We start from the raw sequence: 26,642 nt of genomic DNA, 5'->3' as shown, positions 1-26,642 counted from the left end.
TTATTTTTGCATATAACATGAAAAGGAACCTAATTTAATTCTGCAATGGATAGTCAATTGAATCTTATTTTTAAATGCATCTTTGTGATAAACTATATTTGGTTTCTTGACTGCTTAATTTATTATATCTTGCCATTAACAACTTGTATTAATTAATGTAGCTTCATATTATGTTTATAAATTCCAAAATTTCTAGGTTATACACATTTATTCTTGCAAATAAATCTTGCAAATAAATCTATTTATTTATTTATTTATTATTTATTTATGTTCTAAAATAATATTCCATTGGTATTCCACTAAGATTTTTATTAAAATTATATTAAATCTGGGGCACCTAATGGCTCAGTCAGTTAAGCATCCAGCTCTTAATTACAGCTCAGGTCATGATCTCACATTCATGAAATCAAGCCCCATATCAGGCTCCATGCTGAGAGACTGCTTAAGATTCTCTCTCTCCCTCTCTCAAAAAAAAAAAAAAAATTAAATCAATAAGATAAAATAAATTTGCCATATTTACAATATAGAGTTTTCCCATGTGGAAATACTGTTGTTTCTTTTGTCCCCTCTTTATTCAGGATTTCTTTCATTATAGTGTTTTTTCATATTATTTTCACACATTTTTATACTTTTGTTACTATTCTGAATGGCCCTTTTTAAATCATATCTTTTGATTGGTAACTCCTATTGATGTCTTAACATTTACCTACAATTCAGCAACCTTACTAAACTCCCATATTTGTTCTTTTTTTTAGAGTTTCTTCCTATGAATTTCTAAGTAGACAATATTTTCACCTGAAAATTATGATAATTTTCTCTTTCTTCTTAATATTTATATTTCATATTTCCTTTTCTTGACTGTTCTAGGACCTCTAGAACAATGCTATTAAAGGACAGCACTGATATCAAGTATTTCTTTTCATCTATAAAAATTGAGCCCTGCCCAGGTCTCCTTTTCCTTCACTCCATCTAGGTTAAGTGCTCTTATTCCATATTCTTGTCATTCTCCAGCCGGGGTCTATTGTAGCATGAGTCACATGGAAATACAATCATTTATGAGCTAGGTATTTGTGTATTCTATGAGCTCTTAAGACATGACAGCCTCTTCATTCTTATAGACCTACCAGCTAACCCAGTACTAGTACATAATAGTGGTTCAGCTAGTCTGTTTTCTTGCTTCCCATTTCTCTCCATTTAATTCTCACTCCATATTCTAAAAGAGGTGGAAATTCTATTGATTTTACTCAAATTCTGTTAGATCTCTTCCTGAATCTCTGCCCTTATTACTTCTCTCTTTATCCATGCTCCCATTTTCCCTCACCTGGAACAAGGTTTTTCTAACTTAAATAATAGATGAGTCTCTCTCAAAGAAAAAAATTCTATTAATCGTACTGTCAAATCAACTTTTTATGATTTTGCTTAAAAACATACAAACAATATTTGGTAAAATTCCTTACACTTATAGTTCTTATACAAATTTAAAGCCAAAACAAATTTATACATTAAATACTTTTATAATCAGTAAAATTAAAATTACTAAATTGGCTTAAAGTGACAGTACCGTTTTGCTGAAATTAACATGTCAATTTTGAATTAAAAATGTAAAGATGTATGGGGCACCTGGGTGGCTCAGTTGGTTAAGCATCTGATTTCAGCTCAGGTCATGATCTCATGGTTCGTGAGTTCAAGCCCTGCATTGGGCTCTGTGCTGACAGCTCAGAGCCTGGAGCCTGTTTCAGATTCTGTGTCCCTGCTTTCTCTGCCCCCTGCCTTTCAAAAATAAACAAACATTTTAAAAAATATTTTAAGTGTAAAGATGCACAGGTAAATCTACTTATATATAATCTATCTCTGTGTATTTACTTCTGTGACTCTCAAATGGAGACTATCACTTAGAATAAGAAAGTTTCAGAGTGTAATTTTGATAACTCAAGGCTTTCTGTGCTATTTCAGAATACTCAGACTTCATACTTTAGCTGAACTCTGGCACTATGCAATTCCCAAATGTCAATTTTAATGAGATGTCATTTGATAACTCAGTAAGCCTTACTTGTTCATTTGAAGTAAAGTTAGCATTTGTGTAAAATCAGATGCAAAAAAATTTCTTTATCACATTTACTTTTATATTAACTGCTCATCAGTGATGCAAGTTGGTACAATTAAGACATGGCTATGCTTATTGATGCTCTAGTGAAGGTTCTTTTAAGGTAGATATGCCAATACTGCTGAGCCCTGTCTGATAACTCATTTTTCTCATCCCATTTTTCTTTTTGAAACTGGTATACTCCATAGGACTTTGTTTATTCGGTGTGCCATATCAAAGGAAAAGAATTTTTTAAGTACTGAGATGGAGCTGTTTTTTATTCTTGCAATAGAGTGTACCGTAAGGAAGTCCCCCTTCCATATTGACTAGCTCTCAGGATGAAGAAGGTTGTATTTATAACATGAAATGACAGTCAAATTTTCTGGTTAAATCATATTTTGGTCAATTTTTATTTAAAAACAATAGAAGTTTCTGTCTTTGATAAAATTTTTTCTCAGAATAGTAAGTTTTTAGGTTGGTCCTTCCACTCATGACTTACCACTCAGAATGCAAAACTTTTAAACCTGTAAATGTTTTCTTAATTCTTAAGATCAATTTCAAATGCCACCCCTGTATGAAATCTCTGTACCAAAAGTGGTCATTCCTTGGACACCACAGAGCTCAGTTCCTATCTCTACTTATACAGTTGGAACTAAAATTTTGTTTTCTTCCTTACATGCCGTTGTCACCCAATTCTATCTGTCAGGTCTCTGAATGAAGAGACAGTATATCTGTATACCCAATGCAAGTTCAGAATCTGCAGTGTCCCCCCTTATCCATGGGGAATATATTCTAAGACCTCTAGTGGATACCTGAAATCATGGTTAGTACCGAACCAGTGCATACTATGCTTTTTTTCTACACAAACATACGTATGATGATGTTTAATTTACAAATTAGGCAAAGTAAGAGGTGAATAGAAATAATGAAAAATAAAATGGAACTATTACACCAATGTATTGAAATAAAAGTTATGTGAATGTGTTCTGTCTCTCTCAATATCCTATTGCACTTTATTCATTCCCTTCTTGTAATGATGTGAGATGATAAAATGCCTACATGATAAGATAAAGTGAGGTGAATGACGTAAGCATTGTGACACAGTGTTAGGCTACACCTGACCTTCTGACCATCTTGTAGAAGGAGGATCATCTGCTTTCAGACTGCAGTTTACTGTAGGTAACTAAAATTATGAAAAGTGAAACCGTGATCAGAAGATTACTGAAATAGGTACTCAGCAAATGTCAATTTAATGAATGGATGAACAAAAAATAAATTAAGGCCATTTCCCCTTTGCCAAAAGTTGCTATCATTCAAATAATGCTTTGGTACAGTAATGAACCTAAGTATTGTCCCTCTGTTTCTCCTGCTTCAGCCACACATGTGAAGTTGAAGTTCTTTGCCTCAGCAGAAGGGTAAACTGCACTTTATAGTGTGAGTGTGCAAAGTTTTCAGCCCTTTAGGGTACAAGGCCCTAAAGTTAGGTTCCCAGGACCCTTAAAAAATAAAGAGAATTCAAGACTTCTCCACAGGGAGTAACTAGAAAAGACTGGTAACATGTCTCACATACCCTAGGCTATATTTTTCATTGTCCCTAAATTCAAAGAATTGGGCATGAAGGCACCTGAATGAAGTTCATGATACATTCTCCCTTAACAATTTCTCTTAGAAAAGAATGCAAATTTTAATCCTGGGCTTCCTCCAGCCACACTTAGGTCTGGATATAAAATGCCTATAGCAAACAGGATGACCAACTATTCTGGTTTTCCTGGAACTGAGAGGGTTCCTAAAATGCAAGAATTTCAGTGCTAAAACTGGCATAGTTGCAGGCAAATAGGAAAGTTGATCATCCTAAATTGGCAAAATACCATGAGCCTTCACGCCAATTCCCCAGTAAAGACACATTTAAGCCAATCCAGTTAGTAACTCTAGGCTTTTTAGGTGGTCAGCACAAGTATAAAAGTGTCTGTTAACCATCTTCCTTCCCCCTTTTTTTCTGGACTCTGACATTTCTTTAGTTAGGGATCTCAAACCTTACCATGCAACAGAATCACCTAAAAGGCTGGTTAATTTCATAGATCTGAGGTAGGGCTCAAAAATTTGCATTTCTTACAAGTTATCAGGTAATATTGACACTGGTCTGGGGACCTAGATTTGAGAACAATTGCTTTAGAAGTTTGGCATATTACTACCTTCTTCTGAGATTAACATGTAATCAAAAAAGAAAACAAGTCAATTGGAAGCATGAAGGCATGAATCAATAATATAAAATACAGACTATTTTAAGATTTAGTCTTTTTTTTTCATTTCTTAAGCACTTTTCAGTGGTGAGCACAAATTTTAAAAAATCTTAACATACAAAGTTTTAAATATAATATAAAAGGTTCTAACTTGCAGGAAAGTTTTTGCTGAGATGTGGGGGAGTTCTCTATTACTGGATATACTTTAATGACTGTGATTTCTCTATGGAAAAGTGAGCACAGGGTAGCACAGTTCTGGAGACATTTGGTTCCTCTTCTGTGTACTCAAAACTAACAGCTGAAATATACTTTATACTACCTCTGAATCATAGTTTCACAATTATCATTCTCTCTGACATACTAAACAGGAAAAACAAAAAGTACATTTTGAATATTACAGTCTACATTTCTTTCAACCTATGCAAACTTTTTAATGTAACAAAAAATACAAAAGCAATTCCAGATTGTAAATTTGCATTCAATTTTATGCCCAAATTCTGCTTTTGGAAACACCTACCACTGCCCCCATCAAAACACAAATTTTGCCTTAAACTGTGGAATTATGTTCTTTACCTTCAAAGAAAGGTTCCTGGCTGTCCTCATTTAGGTGTTATATTTGACCTAGGAGAAACTAAACTATAGTGGTTTAATAGCAGAATTTAAATCCCATATCTATAAAGGTTTCTAGGGAAATGGGTCTGAAACAGAAAAAATAAAAAACTTTACCATTTTGATGAATAAAGTAAATTTTTAAATGGCCTAATTTCAGAAACTAGGTTTCAATAGTAACAATTTTGTTTTTGTTCCCAGCGTTCTGGTGGTGCCCTTGCCATTCCCTTGTGTGCATTCCAGGGGACTGTGTCTCTCCAAGCACCTACAGGGAAAACCCTATCTCTTTCTACCTATGAGGTAAGTGCTGAAGGACAAAAGATAACCCCAGCCTCTAAGAAAATAGAAGTCTATCGATCCAAAAGTGTTGGCCATGAACCAAATTCAGAAGATTCTCCCTCCACATTTGCGGACACCAGTGTGAAAATACACTTGGAAGTTCTTGAAATTTGTGATAACGAAGAAGCCTTGGATACCGTGTCAATCATTAGCAACATCAGCCAGTCCTCTACACAGGTCAGATCTCCATCCCTACGCTACTCGAGGAAAGAAAACAGATTCGTTTCTTGTGATTTAGGGGAAACAGCCTCATACTCTCTCTTTTTACCTACAAGTAATCCTGATGGTGATATCAACATCTCCATTCCGGACACTGTTGAAGCACACAGGCAGAACAGTAAAAGGCAGCATCAAGAGAAGGAAGGCTACCAGGAGGAAATCCAGTTGTTAAATAAAGCTTACAGAAAAAGAGAGGAAGAAGGCAAGGGTAACTTGTGATCATTTGGTCTAATAAAGGCAAGAACGAATCTGCAAGTTCAAACTACTTAACACTTTTGTTCTGAGGCTATTTGATTTCCTTTATAACCTGTTGGTTTACATAAGCATTACAGATTTAGTAGTTAATTGTTTTTAGGAGGAGCAGCTAGAACTAGTGTAAACACTTAAGTGCTTTTGATGTATTACCTGTAGATCACACACTGTGGTATTTAAAGGTTTGTTTCTTATCTGATTCCTAGGCTGTTTTCTAGATCAAATATCAGCCTCATATACTAACGTTTTTGCCTATTTGTCATCTTCAGAGTAAACAGAAAGTTGTATAAATTCAATAAATATATTATTCCCATTCTCATGTTTCAACACGTAATACTAGACTTTACTGCAAAGGATAAAAAGATATTTTGGGAATGGAAGAAATGTAGCAAAATTCTGAGTTGTATTTGAAGAGACTTGCCTACATGTGCCTAGCAAAAGAAGCTCATTACAGTTAACTGCTTTAGCTTTACACTGATGTCTAGAAAATATATTCTCATGTAAAATGGCAAACTAGCTAGCTTCCATCTTTGAAACATGCATGTCCATAATCTGTAAATAGTTGTTTCCTTCATTTCCATAAAATATGAATTGCTTACTAAATGTTTTTCTTCCTTTCTAAAATGTATTTTCCTTTCATCTTTTTACTATGTCAAGACTGCCCTTGAAACAAAATGTTGTGTGTTATAAGCGGAATTAGTAGTCCATAACTAAAATATTATTGGAAAAGGTTGTATATGTACACATCATCATTTCTAGAATTGTTTTATTTTAATGGAAATTGGGGAAAAACACTGCCAGATTAAGTTCCGTGAGGGATGCTCAACTAGATTAACAAATTTCCAGGTAAAGCAGAGGAAAATCCACTAAGTAAAAAGTAAAACTGTATGTTTCTAAAGCTGCAGATTTGGCAAACTTTCTTAGCTATTCTTAAAGTATAGAAAATTTTAGTACAAATATTGTCCTAAGTTTAGGTACTTTTTGGTTTTTTTCTCAAAGATCTGTATCTCAAGAAAATTCAATATATATTATTAAATGAGTGTAAGATATACATTTAAAGATTAATTTTAAAATGTGTTACATCGCAAAAATGTAGGAATCACCTTGTCCAATTATTAGTAATGTATATCTCAAAAACTATAGACTAATTTGTTTCTTAAAAATGGTTTATTCTGATCTTTCTTCAAACATACATTAAATGTATTACTTCAGTGTATATTTTCCAAAGTTATTGAGTTGACATTCTACATGGTATTTAACTGTGCAACACATCTTACATATCTTATTTACTACAGACTGAGTGAATTATTCTTTTAATGATTTATTTTGGTTTCTATTTTATATTGAATCAGAATTCTAAATTATTTGAAATGGACTTTCAGACATTTCATCTCCAGAAGACTTTTTTTTTTTTGGCCATCAAGAAGTCATTTTCAAAATAATTCTCTCAGTGGACTTTACCTCTCATGTAATCTCTCAGTATCTCATCTTCTGAATTTGGGAACCAAATGTAATGCAACTAGTAATGTTTGTAAAACAAGCCTCAAATAATGTATAACACATAAATTCAAATTCAAATATATTATCATTACAAATATATTTTATTTATTTATTTATTTATTTATATAAATATATTTTATTTTAAGAGCCTTTTTTTTTTTAATTTTTTTTTCAACATTTATTTATTTTTGGGACAGAGAGAGAGAGACAGAGCATGAACGGGGGAGGGGCAGAGAGAGGGAGACACAGAATCGGAAACAAGCTCCAGGCTCCGAGCCATCAGCCCAGAGCCTGACGCGGGGCTCGAACTCATGGACCGCGAGATCGTGACCTGGCTGAAGTCGGACGCTTAACTGACTGCGCCACCCAGGCGCCCCTAAGAGACTTTTTATAACCCTAAAATTGAGGGCTATTTTACCATCATGACAAATGGCCAGATCAATCAAATATTATAAATTTATGGCATTAGATGCCTGTTATAAAAGTAAAGTTGAACTGAATATTCTAATAATGCTTTGTAAAAGGTAAGTTTTGATATATTAAATTTAGGTGTATAATTTTATGAAAAAGAAAGATGATTTTGTTGCTTTTGAGTACAATTTCTGTCAGAAAGGAAATTAGAAACAGAACCACAATAAAACTTAAAAAAATAATAAAGATTTAAATACAAATAAATCCTTTCTAGCTGGCACAGTTCTTTAATGCATAGGAGAAGACAATGGAAATCAATATTTAAAGAGCACCAGAACTGGATTGGAAAACAGTAATACTGTGCTTTCCTCCTGTGTTCTATTTTCTTTTCACTGGACTTGGGCCTATGCTAGGAGAACTGGCAAAACAAAACAACACAAACAACAAAAAAAACAAAAAACAAAAACAAAAAACCTACAATATTCCCATTTAATTGCCCTTAGCTGCTGAATTAACTGTACACATGTAAAAGTTGTGCTGTATTGACACTTTAGTTCGATTATTTAGCCCAAAACCTTAGTTTGAGAGGCTAATCAGCATCATTATACTATTCTGTAATACTTCAAACTCCAATCCAATTATAGTTGAAGCCACAAGAAAAATCAACAGGGGCTGTGCCTACGCAGGAATATCTCCTCCCAAACCAAGAGCACACTGTATACACTGTATGTTAGCCAACTTGGCTATAAATTATACTGTAAAAAAAAGAAAGAAAGAAAGAGTAAGGTTAAACTATATCAGTATAAACTCTACCTACTCTTTAAAACAATTATGATTGCATGGGGCGCCTGGGTGGCTCAGTTGGTTGGGCATCCGACTACAGCCCAGGCCATGATCTCGTGGCTCCTGAGCTCCAGCCCCAAGTCAGGTTCTGTGCTGACAGCTCAGAATCTGGAGCCTACTTTGGATTCTGTGTCTCCCTCTCTCTCTGCCCCTCCCCTGCTTGCACTGTGTCTCCCTCTCTGACAAAAATAAATAAACGTTAAAAAAAATTTTTAAGTGATTATGACTGCAAAAATGTATTTCTGGCATAGGAAATACCCTTTTAGATATCTTGTGCTATATTTAAATAGCTTACTCTGTTATACTGTTATTATTAATAAATTCAATATTTCATATAGTTTATTTCTTTTCTCTATAAATTCATGAATCTGAATTCAAAAACTACTTATTATCTAATAAAAATATCACCATCTGGTGGTGACTCCTACAAACTGTAAATACATAATCCCTAAGACTCCCAGTTAATATAAACCCACATATAATCCCAAAGAGTTCCAAGAGTTGTGACTGACAGAGGCAACCATTTTGAAGACAGTAACCATCACAGTATTACTCAGAATGTAATAAAAACCATTTGGTTATGCAGTGTTTCAAAGCTTTTCTCAACGTGGTTTTTAGTATTGGTTTTCATAAACAGATTTTCTCTTAGTTTCTTATTTATTCTATTAAGTTACTTTCATTCATTTATTGTAACATTATATCATTATAGCATATAGAATGCCTGCTATATGCTAGAAATTGTTCTAGGTACTTAGGACTATGACTGAACAAGACAACACACACATACACACTCACACATATATGTACATTTGTATGAGTTTGAACCAATTGCAAATTTAGAGAACACAGTCCACATAAGACTTCCCTCACTTCTGACTCCAAATGCAAATTTAGGGTATCCCAAAACCACTATCAGTTTCAATAATTAACTGCAACCCACAGAATTCACAGAAAGCTGTATTCTCACAGTTACAGTGCATTTCAGGGAAAGGATACAGATTAAAATCAGCCAAGAGAAGAATCACATATAGCAAAGTCCAGGAAAAGTCTAAATGTGAAGCTTCTGTTATCCTCTCCCCATGGAGTCACAGATAGCAATACTTTCAGCATCAGCGTATGATAACATATAGGGAATACTGCCAACAAGGAAAGCTCATTTGAATCCTGGCATCCAGAGTCTTTACTGGGGCTCCATCATGGTAGGGGTAGGGTAAAGCATGGTTGACAGCTCACATGACTAATTTCCAGCTCCTCAGGAAGTCAAGCTGATAAGGAATGACCCAAAACCCCTACTCTAAATCACACTGTTACTATTTGGCTGCTCCAAGGCACCCAGACAAACAAGATAGATAGATAGATAGATAGATAGATAGATCCATAGACAGATAGATAGATATAGATAGATATCAGGTAATGCTAAATGTATTGATAGAAAGTAGGAACCAGAGGTAAAAATGATGAGAAAAAAAAATGAAAATAAAGGGACAGTGATGGAAGGAGTGTTTTTTCAAATACTTTAGTTAGGAAACACTTCACTGATAACATACTATTTCATGAGAGAGTTAAATAAAGTGATGAAACATGCTGTGTATCTAGGGAAATCATAGTTCTATCCAAGGGAGCATCAAGTTTCCAGAAGTAGGAGTATGCCTTTGGTATTTGATGAAACCATCCAGGAGGTCAATGTGAATGCAGAAGAGTGAGAGAAAAAGTAGTTGGAAATAAAGACAAATAAAAGCACAGAGAGGCAGACCATTAATGCCTTGCAGACCAGGTATGGACTTTGAATCTTTTTCTAAATGAGGTGGGAAGTGATCGGAGGGTTCTGAGCAAAGAAATGACACATTTGATTACAAAATCACAAATGACCACTGTCGGTTGTTGTCAAGGGGAAAAGGCGATACAAGTACAAATACGATTACAGAACAAACAGGAGGTTATTTTAATAGTCTGGGTTAGAGATGATATTTGCTAGAATTAGGGTGGTAGCAATAGAGATGGTGATGGTATTGTATTCTGATTCAATAAATAGGAAGGATTTCCTTGGTAACTACCTAAGTTACACATTTCTTTAAAAAAAGTTTTTTTTCATTTATTTATTTTAGAGAAAGAGTGCGCATGTGAGCTGGGGAGAGGGGCAGAGGGAGCAGAGAGAATCCCAAGCAGGCTCCATGCTGAGCTGATGCAGGGCTCGATACCATGACCCTAGGATCATGACCTGAGCCAAAATCAAGAGTTGGACGCCCAACTGACTGAGCCACCCAGATTCCCCACTTACATTTCTTAAATGTTTTTCTATGGAGCCTGTAATTTGAGGTAAAAAATTACCTCTGGCATCTATTTTCTGTTAATACCTTGGAATATCCCAATGTTTCTAATGTCCTCCACATATCACAGAGGCTAGAAGCCTGAAAACTACATTTTCCAGTCTCTTTTGCTGGCAAGTTTCAGATTTAGTGTCTGCTAGAAAGAGGAATTTGCACAAGATCTGGAAGACAGGGGTGCCTAGGAGGCTCAGTCAGTTCAGTATCCAACTTCAGCTCAGGTCATGATCTCACGGCTCGTGAGTTCGAACCCTGCATCAGGTTCACTGCTGTCAGCATGGAGCATGTTTCGGAACTTCTGTCCCCCTCTCTCTCTGCTGCTCCCCAACTCATGCTCTCTCTGTCAAAAATGGATAAACATTAAAAAAAAAAAGAGAGACTTGAAAGAGTTGAAGAAAAGCAGCAGCAGTTAAAAGCTTTTAAAAGCAGTTAAAAGTAGTTGAGACTTTCTCTTCTAAGATATGGTTCAGGGGTCTAGGCTCTTTCCATCTTGTAGTTCCACTCTTTCATTTTTATTATCATTATCCTCATCCATATTAAGCTGGCATAAGGGCAAAGGGCAGAGAGGATCCAGCAAGGACTGTTCCAGGGATGGCCTGGAAAAACAGCACCTCAATCACTGCTGCTTCTGCTACACTGGAGACCTCTGGGTATACAGACATTCCTAACATCAAAGGAGGTTAAGAAATAGACCTATCTGTGCAGAGGAAGAAGAAACCTAAATTTGGCAAACAGCTAGCTATTCAGTCTCTGACACATGCTATGACCCCACTAAGCACTAACACCACTAATACACCACACTCTATTAGAATGTAAATAGTGCCCCATCCCTGGTGTCACAAGATGCAGATGCATACTACAATCCAAGAATGGCACATCTTCCAGGGTTTGAGTTATCTGGTCTTGATTCTAGAACAGACTATACTGCTACAAACATAGATCAATTTGTGCGTGTGATTTCTTCTCCAACTCAAGATACAAAAAAAAAAAAGATCATATTTGTATGTCTTTCCTACAGTCTTGGGATTTCAACTTCCAAATCCACAAAGAACACATACACAAATACAAAATCACATGTTCTTCTTGAGAATGAGCAGGAACTTGCTGGCACTGGGCAATCAAAACCCAAATACAAAATGACCACAATGACAATCTTCTGCAATATTACATAGAATGATTTAGGTTCCTGGAGTCACATTATTTTGAAACAGTTTATTACAGAGGACAATCTGTACCTTTACATAAGCATAGTCTCACTGAGTAATTTTTCCAGAAAAAAAGAAAAAAAATACCTCAGGAGCAAATTTTAGTCTCCACCACTTAGCAGAAATGCAATCCCCAGAAGCTTTAAAATGTGAAGGTCAAAAAATATTAGGGTTTGGATAAATCCATGATCAGCTGGTTACAGTAGTGAAGATACATAGCTACTTGCTTAAGTTTAAGAGTTTGTATTTCTATTATTTTTTATAGAGAAAAAAAGTATTAAAATTTGTTTTCTTAGTACTCATTCAAAACATTTTTCCCTAAATTCCCAGATTGTCTGCTTACATTGGGCAGTGAAAAATCCACTAATTGAATTAGATTATGTAGTTTTCAAGGGAAAATATGTTATGCAAAACATTCAAGAAGATGTTTAACATGAATACTAAAATCCATTTTTTCTTTCTTTTTATGAGAAGCAGATAGAATTAGCAGACAATGGCAGTAATTCATAGTTACAATGACAAAACATCTGGTTTGCATGGGATAGTCCCAATTTACAATTGTTTTCCTGGCATAACAATTAATAGTGTCCTCTTTAACTCTCACAGAATTGGACAATAAGTTATCCAATCACACTATAGTTGTGAAGCAAGTTATATCTAATCTAGGTGTTTTTCCCCCAAAACATAGTTAACCTATACTAATTAAAAAGGAAATAGGTAATGTCTACCAATTTGAGCCCCCAAATTTTATGTGACAAGATGTTCTATTGAGTTGTTTGATAATTTTCCAGTATTTTTCCTGATATAAGAAGGAAACATTTTCTCCATGTCTCCCTACCTCCACCCCAAAACAGTCAGATCTTTACAAATCTAAGACTACTCTTATCAGCATGTCCCCTCTCCCCACCACCAAGAAGAGGTCAGAGTCCATGAAGGATTCCATTTTCCAAGGGGAACACTAAACAAAATTCCCATCCAGTCCCTCAAGAATATTAGACCCATGAAAAATTATGCTACAGTTGTTTCACAGGGTTGGGGTAAAGAAAATGGAGAATGAGAGATTTCCTGAGATTGGGAAAACTGGTAGTTTCCCATAATGGTGTGGTCTTGTGTGGCTCACCCTAGCTGCCATCTTGGGAGTCACTGGACTGGGAGGTCCATGACTGTGGGAGTTAGATACCAGACGCCATGGGTGTGAATGCAATAGTTTTGCATTCTGTGCCCAGCCCATGATTAGTGGAGATTACATTTAAGAAAGACATCTTTCAGCATTCCCAGAGCACAGCACAAAGCAGAGCATCAGCAAGAGTAACAATGGCAGTTATAATGAGTCAGTCATTCCTTTTGTTTTCTGGCATTAGGTAACCTAAGAATTCTTATTGGTTCCAACCAAAGCAGGAAAAAAAAAAGTACTAACTGATACTTTTCTTCCCATTTGTTCTAAAGTGTATGTCTAAAGCAATAGCCTAAAGCAATACCATACTATTTCATGCTGAAGAAGTCAGGAAAACACGGTAATTTTAAATTTATAACTAAGATTCTGCTTAGGATCAACAAACATGAGGTGAAGGAAAATAATAGAATTTATCAGGAAATAGAGATCACACTACCTCTCTCTCTGGGGTTTTCATAAGGATTGTATGAAATATGGAATATCATATTACTTTCCTATTGCTGCCATAACAAATTGCCACAAAGTTGGAGTCTTAACACAAATTTACTACTGCACAATTCTGTGGCACAGACTTTTGATAAGATCCTCACTAGGCTAAAATTTAGGGTTTGGCAAGGTGTATTCCTTTCTGGAGGCTCTAAGGGAGAATCCATTTCCTTTTCCAGCTCTAGATGCTGCCTACATTCCATTACACAGAGCTCATCCAGATAACCTAGGATAATGTCCCCATTTTAAGGTCAGCTGATTAGCAACCTTAATTTCCCTTGGCCATGTAGTTTAACATATTCACAGGTTTTAGGGATTAGGATGTGCACATCTATGAGGATCACATTCTTCAGACCATAAATGTGAATTGCCTGGCCCAATACCCAGCAAATGCTAAGCAACAAATAAACATTAGTTCTCTTTTCCACTTATTCTCTGTTCAGGCTGCCTTAACAAATACCCCAGGTTTCAGTGGTATTAAACCACTTTAGGGGCATCTGGGAAGCTCAGTCAGTTAAGCCTCTAACTCTTGGCTTCAGCTCAGGTTGTGATCTCACAGCTCATGAGTTCGAGCTGTGCATGGGGCTCTGTGCTGACAGTGCAGAGCCTGCTTGGGATTCTCTTTCTCTCCCTCTCTCTCCATGACACCCACCCCCCCCCACCCCCCATGCATGCTCTCTCTCTCTCTCACTCTTAAAATAAATAAATAAAAACTTAAAAAAACCCACTTTATTGGTTTAATAAGTAAATACCATGTTTAAATAATTAAGTACCACTTATTTATGGTATTATTCTGGCTTAAACAACAGAAATTTATTTCTCACAGTTCTGGAGGCTGGGAAGCCCAAGATCAAGGTGCCAGCAGATTTGTTCTCTGGTGAGAGCACCCTTCCTGGCTTCTACATAGCCTCTTTGTCCACACATGCCTTTCTTCTGAGGAAAGAAAGGATAAGCTCTCTGGTATCTTTTCTTATAAGGACACTAATCCTATCAGATTAGAGCCCCAATTCCATGAACTCATTTAATTTCTTTCCTTAGAGGCACCATCTCCAAATACAGCTACACTGGGGGTTAGAGCTTCAACATATAAATTTTGAGGAGACACATTCAATTCATAACACTTTCTCACCTAACAACCCACACTATCTCCTTCAAATTTTGCCGCGACCATCCCCAATATGCCTACTCAATCTTACCTACTGAACAATTCACATACTTGTCATATAGGTATGCCCAATGAATTTCAATACATTTATTGGAACTATTCAATAGTTTTAATCATATTTGCCAAGGACTACCAAAATGTGTCTCCGTCTGCTCTCTCTGTGCTTTTAACTCATGTAGTCAACCACTTTCTAGACATCTGTATTTGGCTGTTTCATAGGCTCCTCAAACTCCACATGTATTATTTAGACACATTAACTCAACCCTCCCTCAAGTCCAAAAAAAATCCTCCTCATCTAGTGTTCTTCATCTCAAGATATGGTACCTTCTTATTTGGTAGTCATTCAAATCGTAAACTCAAGGGTTATCTGACCACTTCCTCTAATTATCCATATCAAGTGAATCATCCAATCTGACATATTTATCTCCAAATAACTCTTGATCCCAGTCCTTCCTATGTTCCATCTTGCCTCCACTAAACCACAGCCTGTTAACTAGCCTCTGTATATCCACTTTTGCCTCCTCCATTTCTTTCTATTCAAAACAGCCAAAAATAATCAGTCTCCTACTTAAAGTTTACTGTTGTTCTCTATGTGGTATATAAGTTCCTCCATGCTTATGCTCCTTTCTACCTCTTTGGTCTTCTCCAACAGTCTTTAAATTTCAGTGTAGAGTTTTCTCAGTCTCCAATATTTTATCATTTCCCCTCATACACATTGTTTCCTCCACCTGGAATAATCTCTCCCCTTCCTCATTAGTCTGGCTAAAGTCTATTTATCTCAAAAGTCACTGCTTAACCTCTAGTGCTTTAAAAAGGACTTACCTGACTCCAAAATTAAGTTATTTTGCAGTAACATCTATGGCTGTTGGGAAGAAAAATCTTTTCCTTTACTCTCTTTGGTTTACTTCTTAGAGGCCTGCAAATTAAAATGACAAAAGACAGATTAACAAGGAAAGAGACAAATTTAATCACATACCCATGGGACTTCATACAAAAATGTGTTTCAACAGATGGGTAGAACAGATGGCATATACACCATCTTAATAGGAGAAGAGGAGGAGGAGAAAGGCACTCATGGGAAAATACTTCTAGGAAGGAAAAATGGGCTCTTACGAAATAGATGGGATATATAACAGTTTTGTGGCAATGCCTGCTTAGCCTGCTTAACATTGGAATGCTGACTTCTAGTCTCCAGTGATAAGTCCATCTTATCAGTTCCTCTCCCAGGGGAAGGGGTTTATGACAATTGAGTTCTTCTGAATCCTTCTGGGAGGCTCTGCTTTTAGGAAGTTCCAAGATTTCAGGAATTGAATGCCTCTGCTCAAAGTAATTTTTATGCCACAGAGGTGTATTCTGGACCCCTTCAAAGCATACAGCATTTTCCTTTCTTACCTCACTGCACAACCATTTCTTTTGCCTTTATCTTCTCAAGACGGTAAGCAAATGAAAGATGGTGCCACACTTGTCGTGTTCAGTGAGTATCCCTAGCACCTTTAAATCAGTGAAAATATGTAAATGAACTGGATGTCCCCTAGTGAACCTAGTGTCCCCTGCACCCTATTGGATAAAGGCAGTAAATAATGACAATCCTTTAAGAAAGGCAGGGGCAGTTTTATCTTTATGTATTTCAAACTGGTGTCAGGCTGTTTTCAAGATGTAGCTACCAAAAAACCCAAAAATATGAACTCATTTCATTTCTTTCAAGACTTTTAGGAGAAAACGCATCGATCCACAGGTTCTTTTACTGTGACAACAGATGTTTACTATCCACGGCCTAATTGGACGCAAATTCCGGATTTAATCATGGATAATAAGAAAGTAAAAAGTAAAACCTATTTCCTCACATGTTTGGTGTAGGTAAGGAAACCCGAGAGCCTTTTGCTCCCTCTCCCTCCAGAGGTACAAAAATAGAGGACTGCGGGCACACCAAAGAAGACTTCACCTGAGCCAACTTCCTGATAACAGATGTCGTCCTCCCTGACGTCACCGGAAACAGCTACTTGTGACGCTCCAATAGCCCTCCCTCTCGCGCTGGGCGCCGGAAGCAAAACGGAAGTGGACGTGCACTAGCTTCCGGGCCCGGACGCCATTTCTAGCGGTTGCAGGTTCTCACGAGTTGTAGTCTGCTAGGACAATGAGCTATGACTACCATCAGAGCTGGGGCCGCGATGGGGGGCCCCGCAGCTCCGGCGGGGGCTATGGGGGAAGCTATGGAGGGGGCCATGGAGGGGGCCATGGAGGGAACCGAGGCTCTGGAGGCGGCGGCGGCGGCGGCGGCGGAGGAGGAGGAGGTGGTCGAGGCGGCCGAGGCCGACATCCCGGGCACCTGAAAGGCCGCGAGATTGGCTTGTGGTATGCGAAGAAACAGGGTCAGAAGAACAAGGAAGCGGAGAGGCAGGAGGTAAATCTGAAACTCGATAGTGGAGAGGGATGAGGCAGGACAGGCTTTTTCCCTTCCGCCGCCCCTAACCTTTTCGTTTTTTGTTCCTTGACTCATGCATGTGCTGTGTGAAATGAAAATCAAGTGTGCAAAGGTATTATGCTACAACTTCCGGTAGCGGATATTATGTAGTTTAACATTAGCCATGCTCATCTGACCTGGAGCAGTTAGGATTTGTGCAGGCTGGATGTATATTTTGCTTTAAGGACGTGAGAACTGTGAACAAAACAAATGTTAAGTTCACGTCCTATCGGAAGTTAACTTCATTGGGGTATCACTGTGTTAGTATCTCTGGCCGCCCTTTCCCTTAGAAAAATTTTGGTCACTTTTATTTAAGTTCTTTGCCCAAAGAGTTCGAAAATAGCGGCCTTCTTGATACATACAAGTTTGCGCGGAATAAAAGCTGTCAAGTACTATTTTGAATGCAGGTCGCTCAGAAGAATAGCCTAGCTTTCATATTTAGCATTAAAAAATAGCCACAAACCCAGGTTTTTTGTTTTTATGTTGGGCTGGGGAGGTTTCTGATGAGTAGCAGCTCCTCTTTGAGAAGGAAACGTGGGATCCTAGAAATAGGAGACGTTTCAAGAGATTATTTAGTCTCTTAGCGTTGGTGATTGCCCGGCCCATTTGGTTTGTATCTTGAAGATCTGTAGTAAGGAAAGCATTAAAGTTCGCTGAGTGGCTTATTTTAGTTTAGTTTTGTTTTTTTGTTTTTTTTTTTGTTTTTTTTAATTAAACAGAAGCTTTCTTACTATAAGCCTGAGAACAACTTTTTAGTAACTTCATTAAAAGCACCTTTCATGTTAGGTACTGAATGTATGTAATTAAGTTCTCATTTAGGCTTCTGCTTTTAAATTATTCCATTTCTTTATTTTTCTTTTATCCGTGTCATTTTCATCAAAATGCTTTTTTGGCACTATCCATTTATCTTCACACCTTATCACCTTCTCTTTAAAAAATATATATACGTACATGTTTGTCAGCCCAAAATTAACTTGTTCATTGAGAAGACTTTTTTTTTTTAAGGAAGGGGAGCACATCTAAGTCATCTTGACATTGCAAGGATAATTGGCTGATTGCTATAAAAGGATGTGCACAGTAACTAGAAAAGTTACTCTTTATCAAGTTTTATTTAGCTCACATTATGGCTGTTGCCCTGGGGATCTAAAGAAACATGATACTGGGAAATGTGATATTGGTTGGGAAAATATGCGAACAGATGAAAAATTTAATCAGGAAAAATTGCTCATTATTTCCACCTGAAGCTAGTTGTGTTATGGATCATTCTGAATGGAATTCTGGATTTCTACCCCTTCCCAAACCTTCATTTTAGTAAATGTTACTACCATTTATTCACTTGCAACTCCCAAACAGGATTTATCTTTAATATTTCTCTTTCATTTCAGCAAATCTGCCTGCTCTTTTTATAATATATCCCAAATCCAACGACTTGTCTCCACAGCAGTTACCATAGATCAAGCCACTATTTTGTTCAGTGTTCTTGGCCTCCTAACTAGTCTTTTGGCTCCCACTCCTGCTCTCCACTGAGTCTGTCCTTTGTAGAACCACTCACAGTACTTTCAAAAGCAAAAAGTAGATTGCCTCATTCTCTAGCTCACAATTTGGGATTGGAAGCCAGGTCACATCTGTCTGAGTTTAATATATTTCAGTTGCATTCTAACATGTTTTACAGGAATCTTGGTAATATAGCTTCAATATACTACTAGGTTTCCCTCTGTGTACTTAACTCTCTGAGCCCATGTTCCCAATCTGATGTGATTGTAGCTTTTGTAAATATACTTCTATTTTTGCTTTGTATTACGATTCTTCTACCATTCTCTCTAAAATGCATCTCCGTCTTCTCTATCTCAATATGACCATTTTTCAATGATTGGCTCATCCTACCTTTTTTTTTTTTTTTTTTTTTTTGACCACCTTCAGCCATATAATTGCTTCCCAATTTTCCTAACTTTTAATTTTTAGGTAATCCCTATGTTTACAAAATTACCACATTGTAACAATGTGCTCTTTTTCTTTCAATTTTCATTTTTTTAAATCAGATTGATATGTTTGAGACACTATCTTAAGCACTGTATTAATAGGGTGTAGGCCCTACCTTAAAGAAATTGTGGTGTTAGGGGCTGTTACAGGGATAGTTTACAACGTTAAAATATTAAAAGGAGAATGTGGATTATCATCTAACTCAGACTAGGAAGATTGTAGATTTTCCAGAGGAAATAACTCTTAACGTGAAACTTGGAAGATAGCGAAGTGTGTATGTTTGGAATTGGGGGATTTGGAAAGGGATTCTCAGGCAGAGGCAGCAGCACGTGCCACAACTTAGAGGTCAAGAGGAACATGTTCAAGGAACTGAAAGAATAAGAGCATGGGTGTTGGAGTGTGGTGAGATGAAGGCAGAGCAGTGGCTTTCAAACTTGTTGACAGTTTCCCACAGGAAGAAATATATGTTAATTTGCAGCCTAGTGTACAGGTATGTATAACTGAACAAAAAGTTTCATAAAATGATAATTATCTGTACATTGCTCTGAGTGTGGCGTTGGTATCTTTTTTGCTCTTTTTTTAATTGATACTGATAATGATTCTTTAATATAATTTTATAAGCAACAATCTGAAAAGCCTGGTACTAGAAAAATAAGCAGTGCCTTGAAATTCATTGACTTGCCCCTAGGAACTCCTGTAAGCCATTAAAGCATTTGAAACAAAATAAATTATTGAGTATGTGTTTAAATTCATTTTCATACCAATATAGAGAATGAACTGAAAAGAGGCAGTTCTGGGACAGGGAGACCAGTTAAGTAGCCTTTGCAGTAATTAAGGTGAGAAATGATAGCTTAAATTAGGACATGAAGATGGATGGAAGAAAGTGGACAGATTAAAGCAATTTAGGAGATTCAAAAGTGATTTTATCTGGGAGGGAAGGGGAAAGCAAGTATGTATTAATAAATGACATGTTTATATAAGAAACAGGCTTGATGGAGGAAGATACACTCAGCTTAAGGACCCTGAGTTTGATGTTGTAGGGCATAAAAGTGAGGATTTCAGGGAGGTAGGAGGCCCTGTGGATCTGATGCCTAGAGAAATCTAGATTGGCAGTTCGTGGTCCTATGGATAGTAGGTCCTATGGATAGTGAATGGAGAAGACAAGTGGGTGCAGGCCTAAATTCTATAGATCATTGTTTTTCAGACTTGAAAGTCTTGGCACCTTTTTAAAATGTGGGACGAGGGTGGAGTGAGAGATTCTATTTTCCTGACAGAATCCCAAATGGTGTCAGTGTTGCTAGTTTGGAGATCACTAGGGTTCAGTGTAGAGTAAGAAAATTTAAGGGTTGGAGTAAGAGAAGTTTCATAGATTCTTACCTAGGAAGGAACAGCCAGAGAAGAGGAAAATAAGGTGGGTGTTGTTTTGGAATCCAGGAGCAGTGTTGAAGGCAGCAAAGGGTGTATGAAAAAAGGAAAGTAATCAAATAGTGGCAAATGCTACAGAGATGTCAAGTAAGGTCAGAACTCAGAGTGTCTATTGGATTTAGCAACAAGGTCCTTGGCAACTTTAATGAGAGCCCTTTCTGTGGAGTGGTGGAGGTAAAAGCCAGATTGCAGGGGGCTGACTAGTGAAGGAGAGGTGAAGAAATGGAGAACTTTTCAATCAGTTTTACTGTGAAGAGGAGAAAGAAAAATAGGGCAGTATCTGATAGGGTTGGGTGGATTCAAAAGAGGATTTTGTGTTGTAGAAGTAAAGAGATTTGGGAGGCCTAGGTGGCTCAGTCTGTTAAGTGACCAACTCTGATTTCCTCTCAGATCATGATCTCGTGGCTCCTGAGACCCAGTCCGGCTCCAAACACAGTGTGGAGCCTGCTTGGGATTCTCTCCCTCCCTCTCGTGTGTGCCCCCACCCCTGATGTGCACACACTCTTTCTCTGTCTCACAAAATAAATAAACGTTTTTTCTTTTTAAGGTAAAGAAATTTGACTCTATTCCTGTTCATGTACTGATGGTAGGGAGTCAGTGGAGAGGAAACGTTTATCAGGTAGATTAAATTATGCTGCAGTAGTAAACAGCCTCCAAATCATAGGGAGCTATAACAACAAAGGTTGCTTTTCTACTCAAATTACTGGACCATTGGGAGTTAGGTTGAGCGTTCTCCTTATGAGAATGGCTCACAGAGCTCCACCCATCTGAAAAGTAGCTGGTTTTGGTGGCAGCTGGAGGGAATACAGTAAATTGCCCTGATTCTTAAGAGACTCCTGTTTACATTTCTCTGGCCAGTAAGTCACATGGTCATGGGTGGGAAAATGTACTTCTACAATATACCTGGAAAGAGGCAAACCAGAATATTGATCAGTAGGCTAATGACTACCAGAGAGAGATTTAGGAAAGGAATGTAAATCTCAATAGAAGGATTAGCCCTGAGGAGGTGAAAGGAATTATTGGACTGCAGAGTTTAGTGGAGAGATCAACCTTAAGCAGGAAAATGGCCTCCCAATTCCATTAACGGGAAGGAAGAGAACAAAGGATAGATTCTGATACAGGTGGACTTGGGTTTGGTGGCAATCAGTTGAGGACTTTTCCATTTATTTTTGTTTTCTTTGTGAAATGTTGAGGGTGAACAGGAAGGTGGTAATGGTTTAAAATAGTTGCACACAATTAGAAGCTAATAAACGTAGACAATTTGCTGGATATCACTGTGGATCTTCTTTGCCAGGAATTTATGACTAAAAGCAAGGATATTTGAGGTTGTCCAAAAAAGGGGAAAACAATAAAAAAACTTAAATGCCATGATAAAATAAAATAGTCATGACACCCAAAACATGATTGAGATTCTCCATGCTTGAGGGGTGAGGTAGAGTGAAGGGTGATACCACTGGTAGAAGATTAGGAGGAAGTAACCTACCAAAAAAAAAGGTTAGATCCATGTTTGGAATTTTGGCACTCCTAAAATCTCCACTGCCCATAGCCTCTGGAGCCTCATTGTGGGAGAACCTTGTTAAAAACAATTTATAGGAGGTATGAGTTGTGTTTTTATTATAAAAAGTATAAATTATTGGGCACACCTGAGTGGCTCAGTCAGTTAAACGTCCGACTTTGGCTCAGGTCATTATCTCACAGTTGATGGGTTTGAGTCCTGCATCAGGCTCTGCCCTGAATGACTCAGAGGATGGAGCCTACTTTGGATTCTGTCTCTCCCTCTTTCTCTATCCCTTCCCCTGCTTGTACTTTGTCTCTCTCTCAAAAATAGGTAAACATAAAAAAAAAAAGTGTAAATTATGTTTTCAGGGGCTTTTTCATTTTTCAGTCATCCTGCCTTTTTTGTGAATATCTAAAACTCATACAGCAAGGTGAGAAGAACTTTTGTTCTGCTAGTAGAGATAAAAAAAACTTCAAAATATAAGGTTTTGTTTGGTTGAAGAAATGCTATTCTGTGACTTTCAATTGGAAATAAATCATTCTTCAGAGAAGAAGTGCTTAATCTGTCCCATTTTGAAAGTGAACAGAAGAAACAGTGCCTTTGGGTGGTTGAGGTGTTGGGAAAAATTAAGGAAACTTTGCTTGATAATGACTTTATGTCTTGGGGTTCCTTCCTAGAGTAGTCTTTAATCATTAAAATGTCCTGTAGTTTCTAACTGCCAAGAAAAAACTCGATAACCATTTCATGTAGGTATACAAAGCAATAAATGTTAACATGTGCTGAGGACATTACAGAATTCAAAGTATAGGGCAGAAATGTTCCAATAATGAAACTCTGTGTTGGGTGTCCCCAAGACCACTCAGGTTCCGTAATTTACTAGAAGGAATTGCAGAACTCTGAAGAGCTGACATATGCAATGTTTTGGGGTTTTTTACAGCAGATCTTTACAGATTAAAATCATCACAGGTAAAAAAAGATGCGTAGAGCAGTCTAGGAGAAACCAGGTACAAGCTCCTAGTCTTGGTGGAGACTACATACCCTATACTGTGAAGAGATACATTAGTCTGATATATAAACCATTTTAACGAGATTTTCATGCTGTATAGTTAAAAAAAAATGATGGGCTTTAGTACCTGTCAATAAACAGATTTTGCTCTAACCTGTGCTTCCTTACGGCTTTCCTATCAGCCAGAGTTTGGACTTTTTAATTGTATAAGCATAATGATTGTTTTAGTAAACTTTTCAGTTAAGTTGCAGAAGTCTTCTGGAATTTCCCAGAGATCTGCTTGTATTCTTTTTGTGTATTTCTTTAAAGAGAAAAATGGATTTAACACAAAAGTCATGCACATTCATTGCAAAAAATAGATTCAGCCATTCATCCTTTTGGCAAACTTCTCTGCAGCATCTACTACTGTGTGTCAGAAATACATCTGGGGGTGCCTGGGTGGCTCAGTGAGTTAAGTGTCCGACTTTGGCTCAGGTTATGATCTCACGGTTCGTGGGTTTGAGCCCCATTTTGGGCTCTGTGCTAACAGATCAGAGTCTGGAGTCTGCTTCGGATTCTGTGTCTCCCCTCCCCTGCTAGTTCTCTGTTTCTCTGTCTCTCAGAAGTGAATAAACATTAAAAAAAAAAAAATACATCTGGAAGACATACTGCAAAAATGTAGGATATAAAGTGAATAATCTATTTCAATGTTAATAATAATGAAAATAAGATTGTGCTGCATATATTTTCTACGACTGGTGTTTTTGTTTTCATTTAATATCTTGGTCGTCTTTCCTGTCTGCACACTTGAGGAAAAATCTACCCTCTCTTAACTACTCTGTTTAAATTCAACTAGTTATAATGTACAATTATAAAAGAACAGTTGTAAAAGTTCTTGTTCTTACTGTGTACAGTGTAATTCCTATCCTGTCCGGTATTGTTTGTTTAATTCTCTTCTGAAGCAGCTACATCATCACCATATTGGAGCATCATCTTCATGAATGTTGATCAATTTTACTTATTTCCTCTGAGCTCAGCCTTCTTCCTAATGTATTCATCTTTTACTGTAAGAACTTTAAAGTGCTCATTGCCACCAAATATTATTTCCAGTTTTCAATTAGCGTTTTTTTAAACCAAACATTTGTGTTTTAGTAACTTTAATTATGAGTATCTTTGAAAATTTCAGACAGAAAAATTTATAATAATCAGTATGTGAGAGGGTAGAAGAGAAAGGAACCGAAGTTTTAGTAAGGGATGTAAATGTACTTTCTTTGCCATTTATATTGCAGCTAATTTTATAGGTATATATAGCAGAAAAAGGATATATACAAAAATATTAACATTAGGTCTGTGAAGTGAAATTGGACTAGAGCACCTGGTAGGGCAATTTTAGGTTTCATATGAATGTTGGATATGTATATATCTGCTCGTTTGTTTTAGTTATCAAATGATTTTGTACATGCTTTCTAGTGTTGATAAGGCTACTGTTTGCTTTGCACAAAATAGAGAGCTGTAGTACACATGGATGAACGTCGAGAAGAACAAATTGTGCAGCTGCTGCATTCAGTCCAAGCTAAGAATGATAAAGATTCGGAAGCACAGATATCCTGGTTTGCTCCTGAAGATCACGGGTAAAGCAAAACACATTCTTTTAAAGAATGGACCGAGTAACACTTCTTTCATAGCATTGGCTAGGGGGAAAAAAGATAATAAAAATAACCTCTTTAGACTCTTCAATAAGTGAAATTTAACCTTGAAGTAAGCCTTTTTCTTATATAGACTGACTCTATTTGGTGGTAGATTGAAAAAAATCCAGATGGCACATTCATTCCACAGAAAGCTAAATGGTAGGAATAGTCTATTTGGATATGTAATCATTATTAAGTTATTGTTTATTGTTTTCCTTTTCACCATCTTTGTATTTCCAAAATTCTGGGAGAAATCTGTAAGAAGTTAAATTGTTGCTATTTTAGGATGATTACGGGGGCTGTACCATTTAGAGGAAAAATTAAGAGAGGTTTTTCTGGGACTGTATAATGTAGCATCCCATTTATAAGCACTCAGAAATGGTGGCAGGAAGAAAATGGAAGTTGTGAAATGAAGCTTAGAAAAATCAGAAAAATACGGTAAGTCATTGCAATGGAGGGATGACTTATGTGAATTTTAATTTTTTTAGCTACACAAGGAATAACTTGTATGGTAATATCTATTTACAAGGAGGAAAACTTTGAATTCATTATAAAAATCTAAGTATTTTCATAATTGATCTAAGAAAGAATAATAGCTGGTGATTTTAAAATAAATAGCATATTGTTTTGTTTCAGGGCTCTAGCAGCTCTTCATTTAACCTTTTATAATTTTTTTATTTTGTCAAAATAGTTACGGGACTGAAGCTCCTGCTGAGAGCAAACCAAACTCAGAGAAAAAACTTGAGGACCAGGAAAAGAAATTGATAAATCAAGAAAAGAGGACATTTAGAATCAGGGACAAATATATTGACCGAGATTCTGAGTATCTCTTGCAAGAAAATGAACCTGATGTAACCTTAGACCAACATCTATTGGAAGATTTACAAAAGAAAAAAAGTGACCCTCGGTATATTGAAATGCAGGTAATGGAAAGCAAGATGTGGAAAAAGTTTTTGTCATTTCTTCTCACACTTGATAAAAATATATTTACGTTTAGAAGTAGCTACGTGGTATAGATCAGTGGTATTTCTATAGACTGTTCTCTGTGGGGATTCTTTCTCTTATACCAGAGAAAAGCATTGGGAGTGGAATTGCATATAACCTACAGCAGCTTACATAGTGAGGAGAAGAAATTAGTTGAACCTTTCTTGGACAGTTTTGTGAGATGTCGTAAGAGACAAGGTGGTTAGAATTGTAAGGTGTCTAGACCATTTAATCCAACTCCTTCCTTTTACAGATGATAAAATTAAATATCCCAAAGTTATGATGTACATATGTTCACCAGCATTTTAAAGATAAGACTGTGACAAGAACAAAATTCTTCTGAGTTTTTCAGTATGTTCTTTCTATGGTAGGCAAGATATTTTTAGGTCCCTTCCTGTTAAAACATAAAATTTACGCTTTGTGGATATTCTAGAGATAGATGTAATAAAATGTTCACGTGTGTTTCTTTTAAGAGAAAATGAGGAAATTCTGAGGGCCACATCTTTAATATGCAAATATGTATTACTCTTTGTGAGAAAGGCAGAATATCACCTGTCCCATAGGAAAGAAAGGATCCATTGACTGTCGTTGATCAGGTTGGATATCCTGATTAGAACAGTTGAGGTAAAGGGGCACCTGGATTGCTCAGTCGGTTAAGTGTCTTGACTCTCGGTTTTGGCTCATTCATGATCTCACAGTTTCATGAGTTTGAGCCCTGCATTGGGCACTGCACTGACAGCACAGAGCCTACTTGGGATTCTTTCTCTCCCA

At 36.8% G+C, this 26,642-nt stretch overlaps 2 protein-coding genes and 1 long non-coding RNA gene across 3 annotated transcripts in view; 2 read left to right on the top strand and 1 right to left on the bottom strand.

Annotated features, from left to right (window-relative positions):
- GPR149 (G protein-coupled receptor 149) overlaps positions 1–6,081 on the top strand; it is a 68,228-nt gene extending 62,147 nt beyond the window's left edge. Inside the window, exon 5 of the mRNA XM_030330229.1 lies at positions 5,134–6,081. Coding sequence (XP_030186089.1) covers positions 5,134–5,709 — 576 coding nt within the window. The 3' untranslated portion in view covers positions 5,710–6,081. The remainder of the gene's footprint in view (positions 1–5,133) is intronic.
- Positions 6,082–15,675: 9,594 nt separating this feature from the next.
- On the bottom strand, positions 15,676–16,766 carry LOC115523936. Its single transcript, XR_003971889.1, has 3 exons — positions 16,695–16,766; positions 16,243–16,341; positions 15,676–15,766 (listed from the first exon to the last, which is right to left on the bottom strand). It is a non-coding gene; the product is annotated as an uncharacterized LOC115523936 (long non-coding RNA).
- Positions 16,767–16,924: 158 nt separating this feature from the next.
- The window catches only part of DHX36 (DEAH-box helicase 36), a 51,476-nt gene continuing 41,758 nt past the window's right edge, over positions 16,925–26,642 (top strand). The window contains exons 1-3 of the mRNA XM_030328964.1: positions 16,925–17,251; positions 24,706–24,830; positions 25,579–25,810. Coding sequence (XP_030184824.1) covers positions 16,985–17,251; positions 24,706–24,830; positions 25,579–25,810 — 624 coding nt within the window. The 5' untranslated portion in view covers positions 16,925–16,984. The remainder of the gene's footprint in view (positions 17,252–24,705; positions 24,831–25,578; positions 25,811–26,642) is intronic.

This window comes from Lynx canadensis, chromosome C2 (genome assembly GCF_007474595.2).
Source record: "Lynx canadensis isolate LIC74 chromosome C2, mLynCan4.pri.v2, whole genome shotgun sequence".
Lineage (NCBI taxonomy): Eukaryota > Metazoa > Chordata > Mammalia > Carnivora > Felidae > Lynx > Lynx canadensis.
This window is presented reverse-complemented; position numbering and strand designations above follow the sequence as displayed.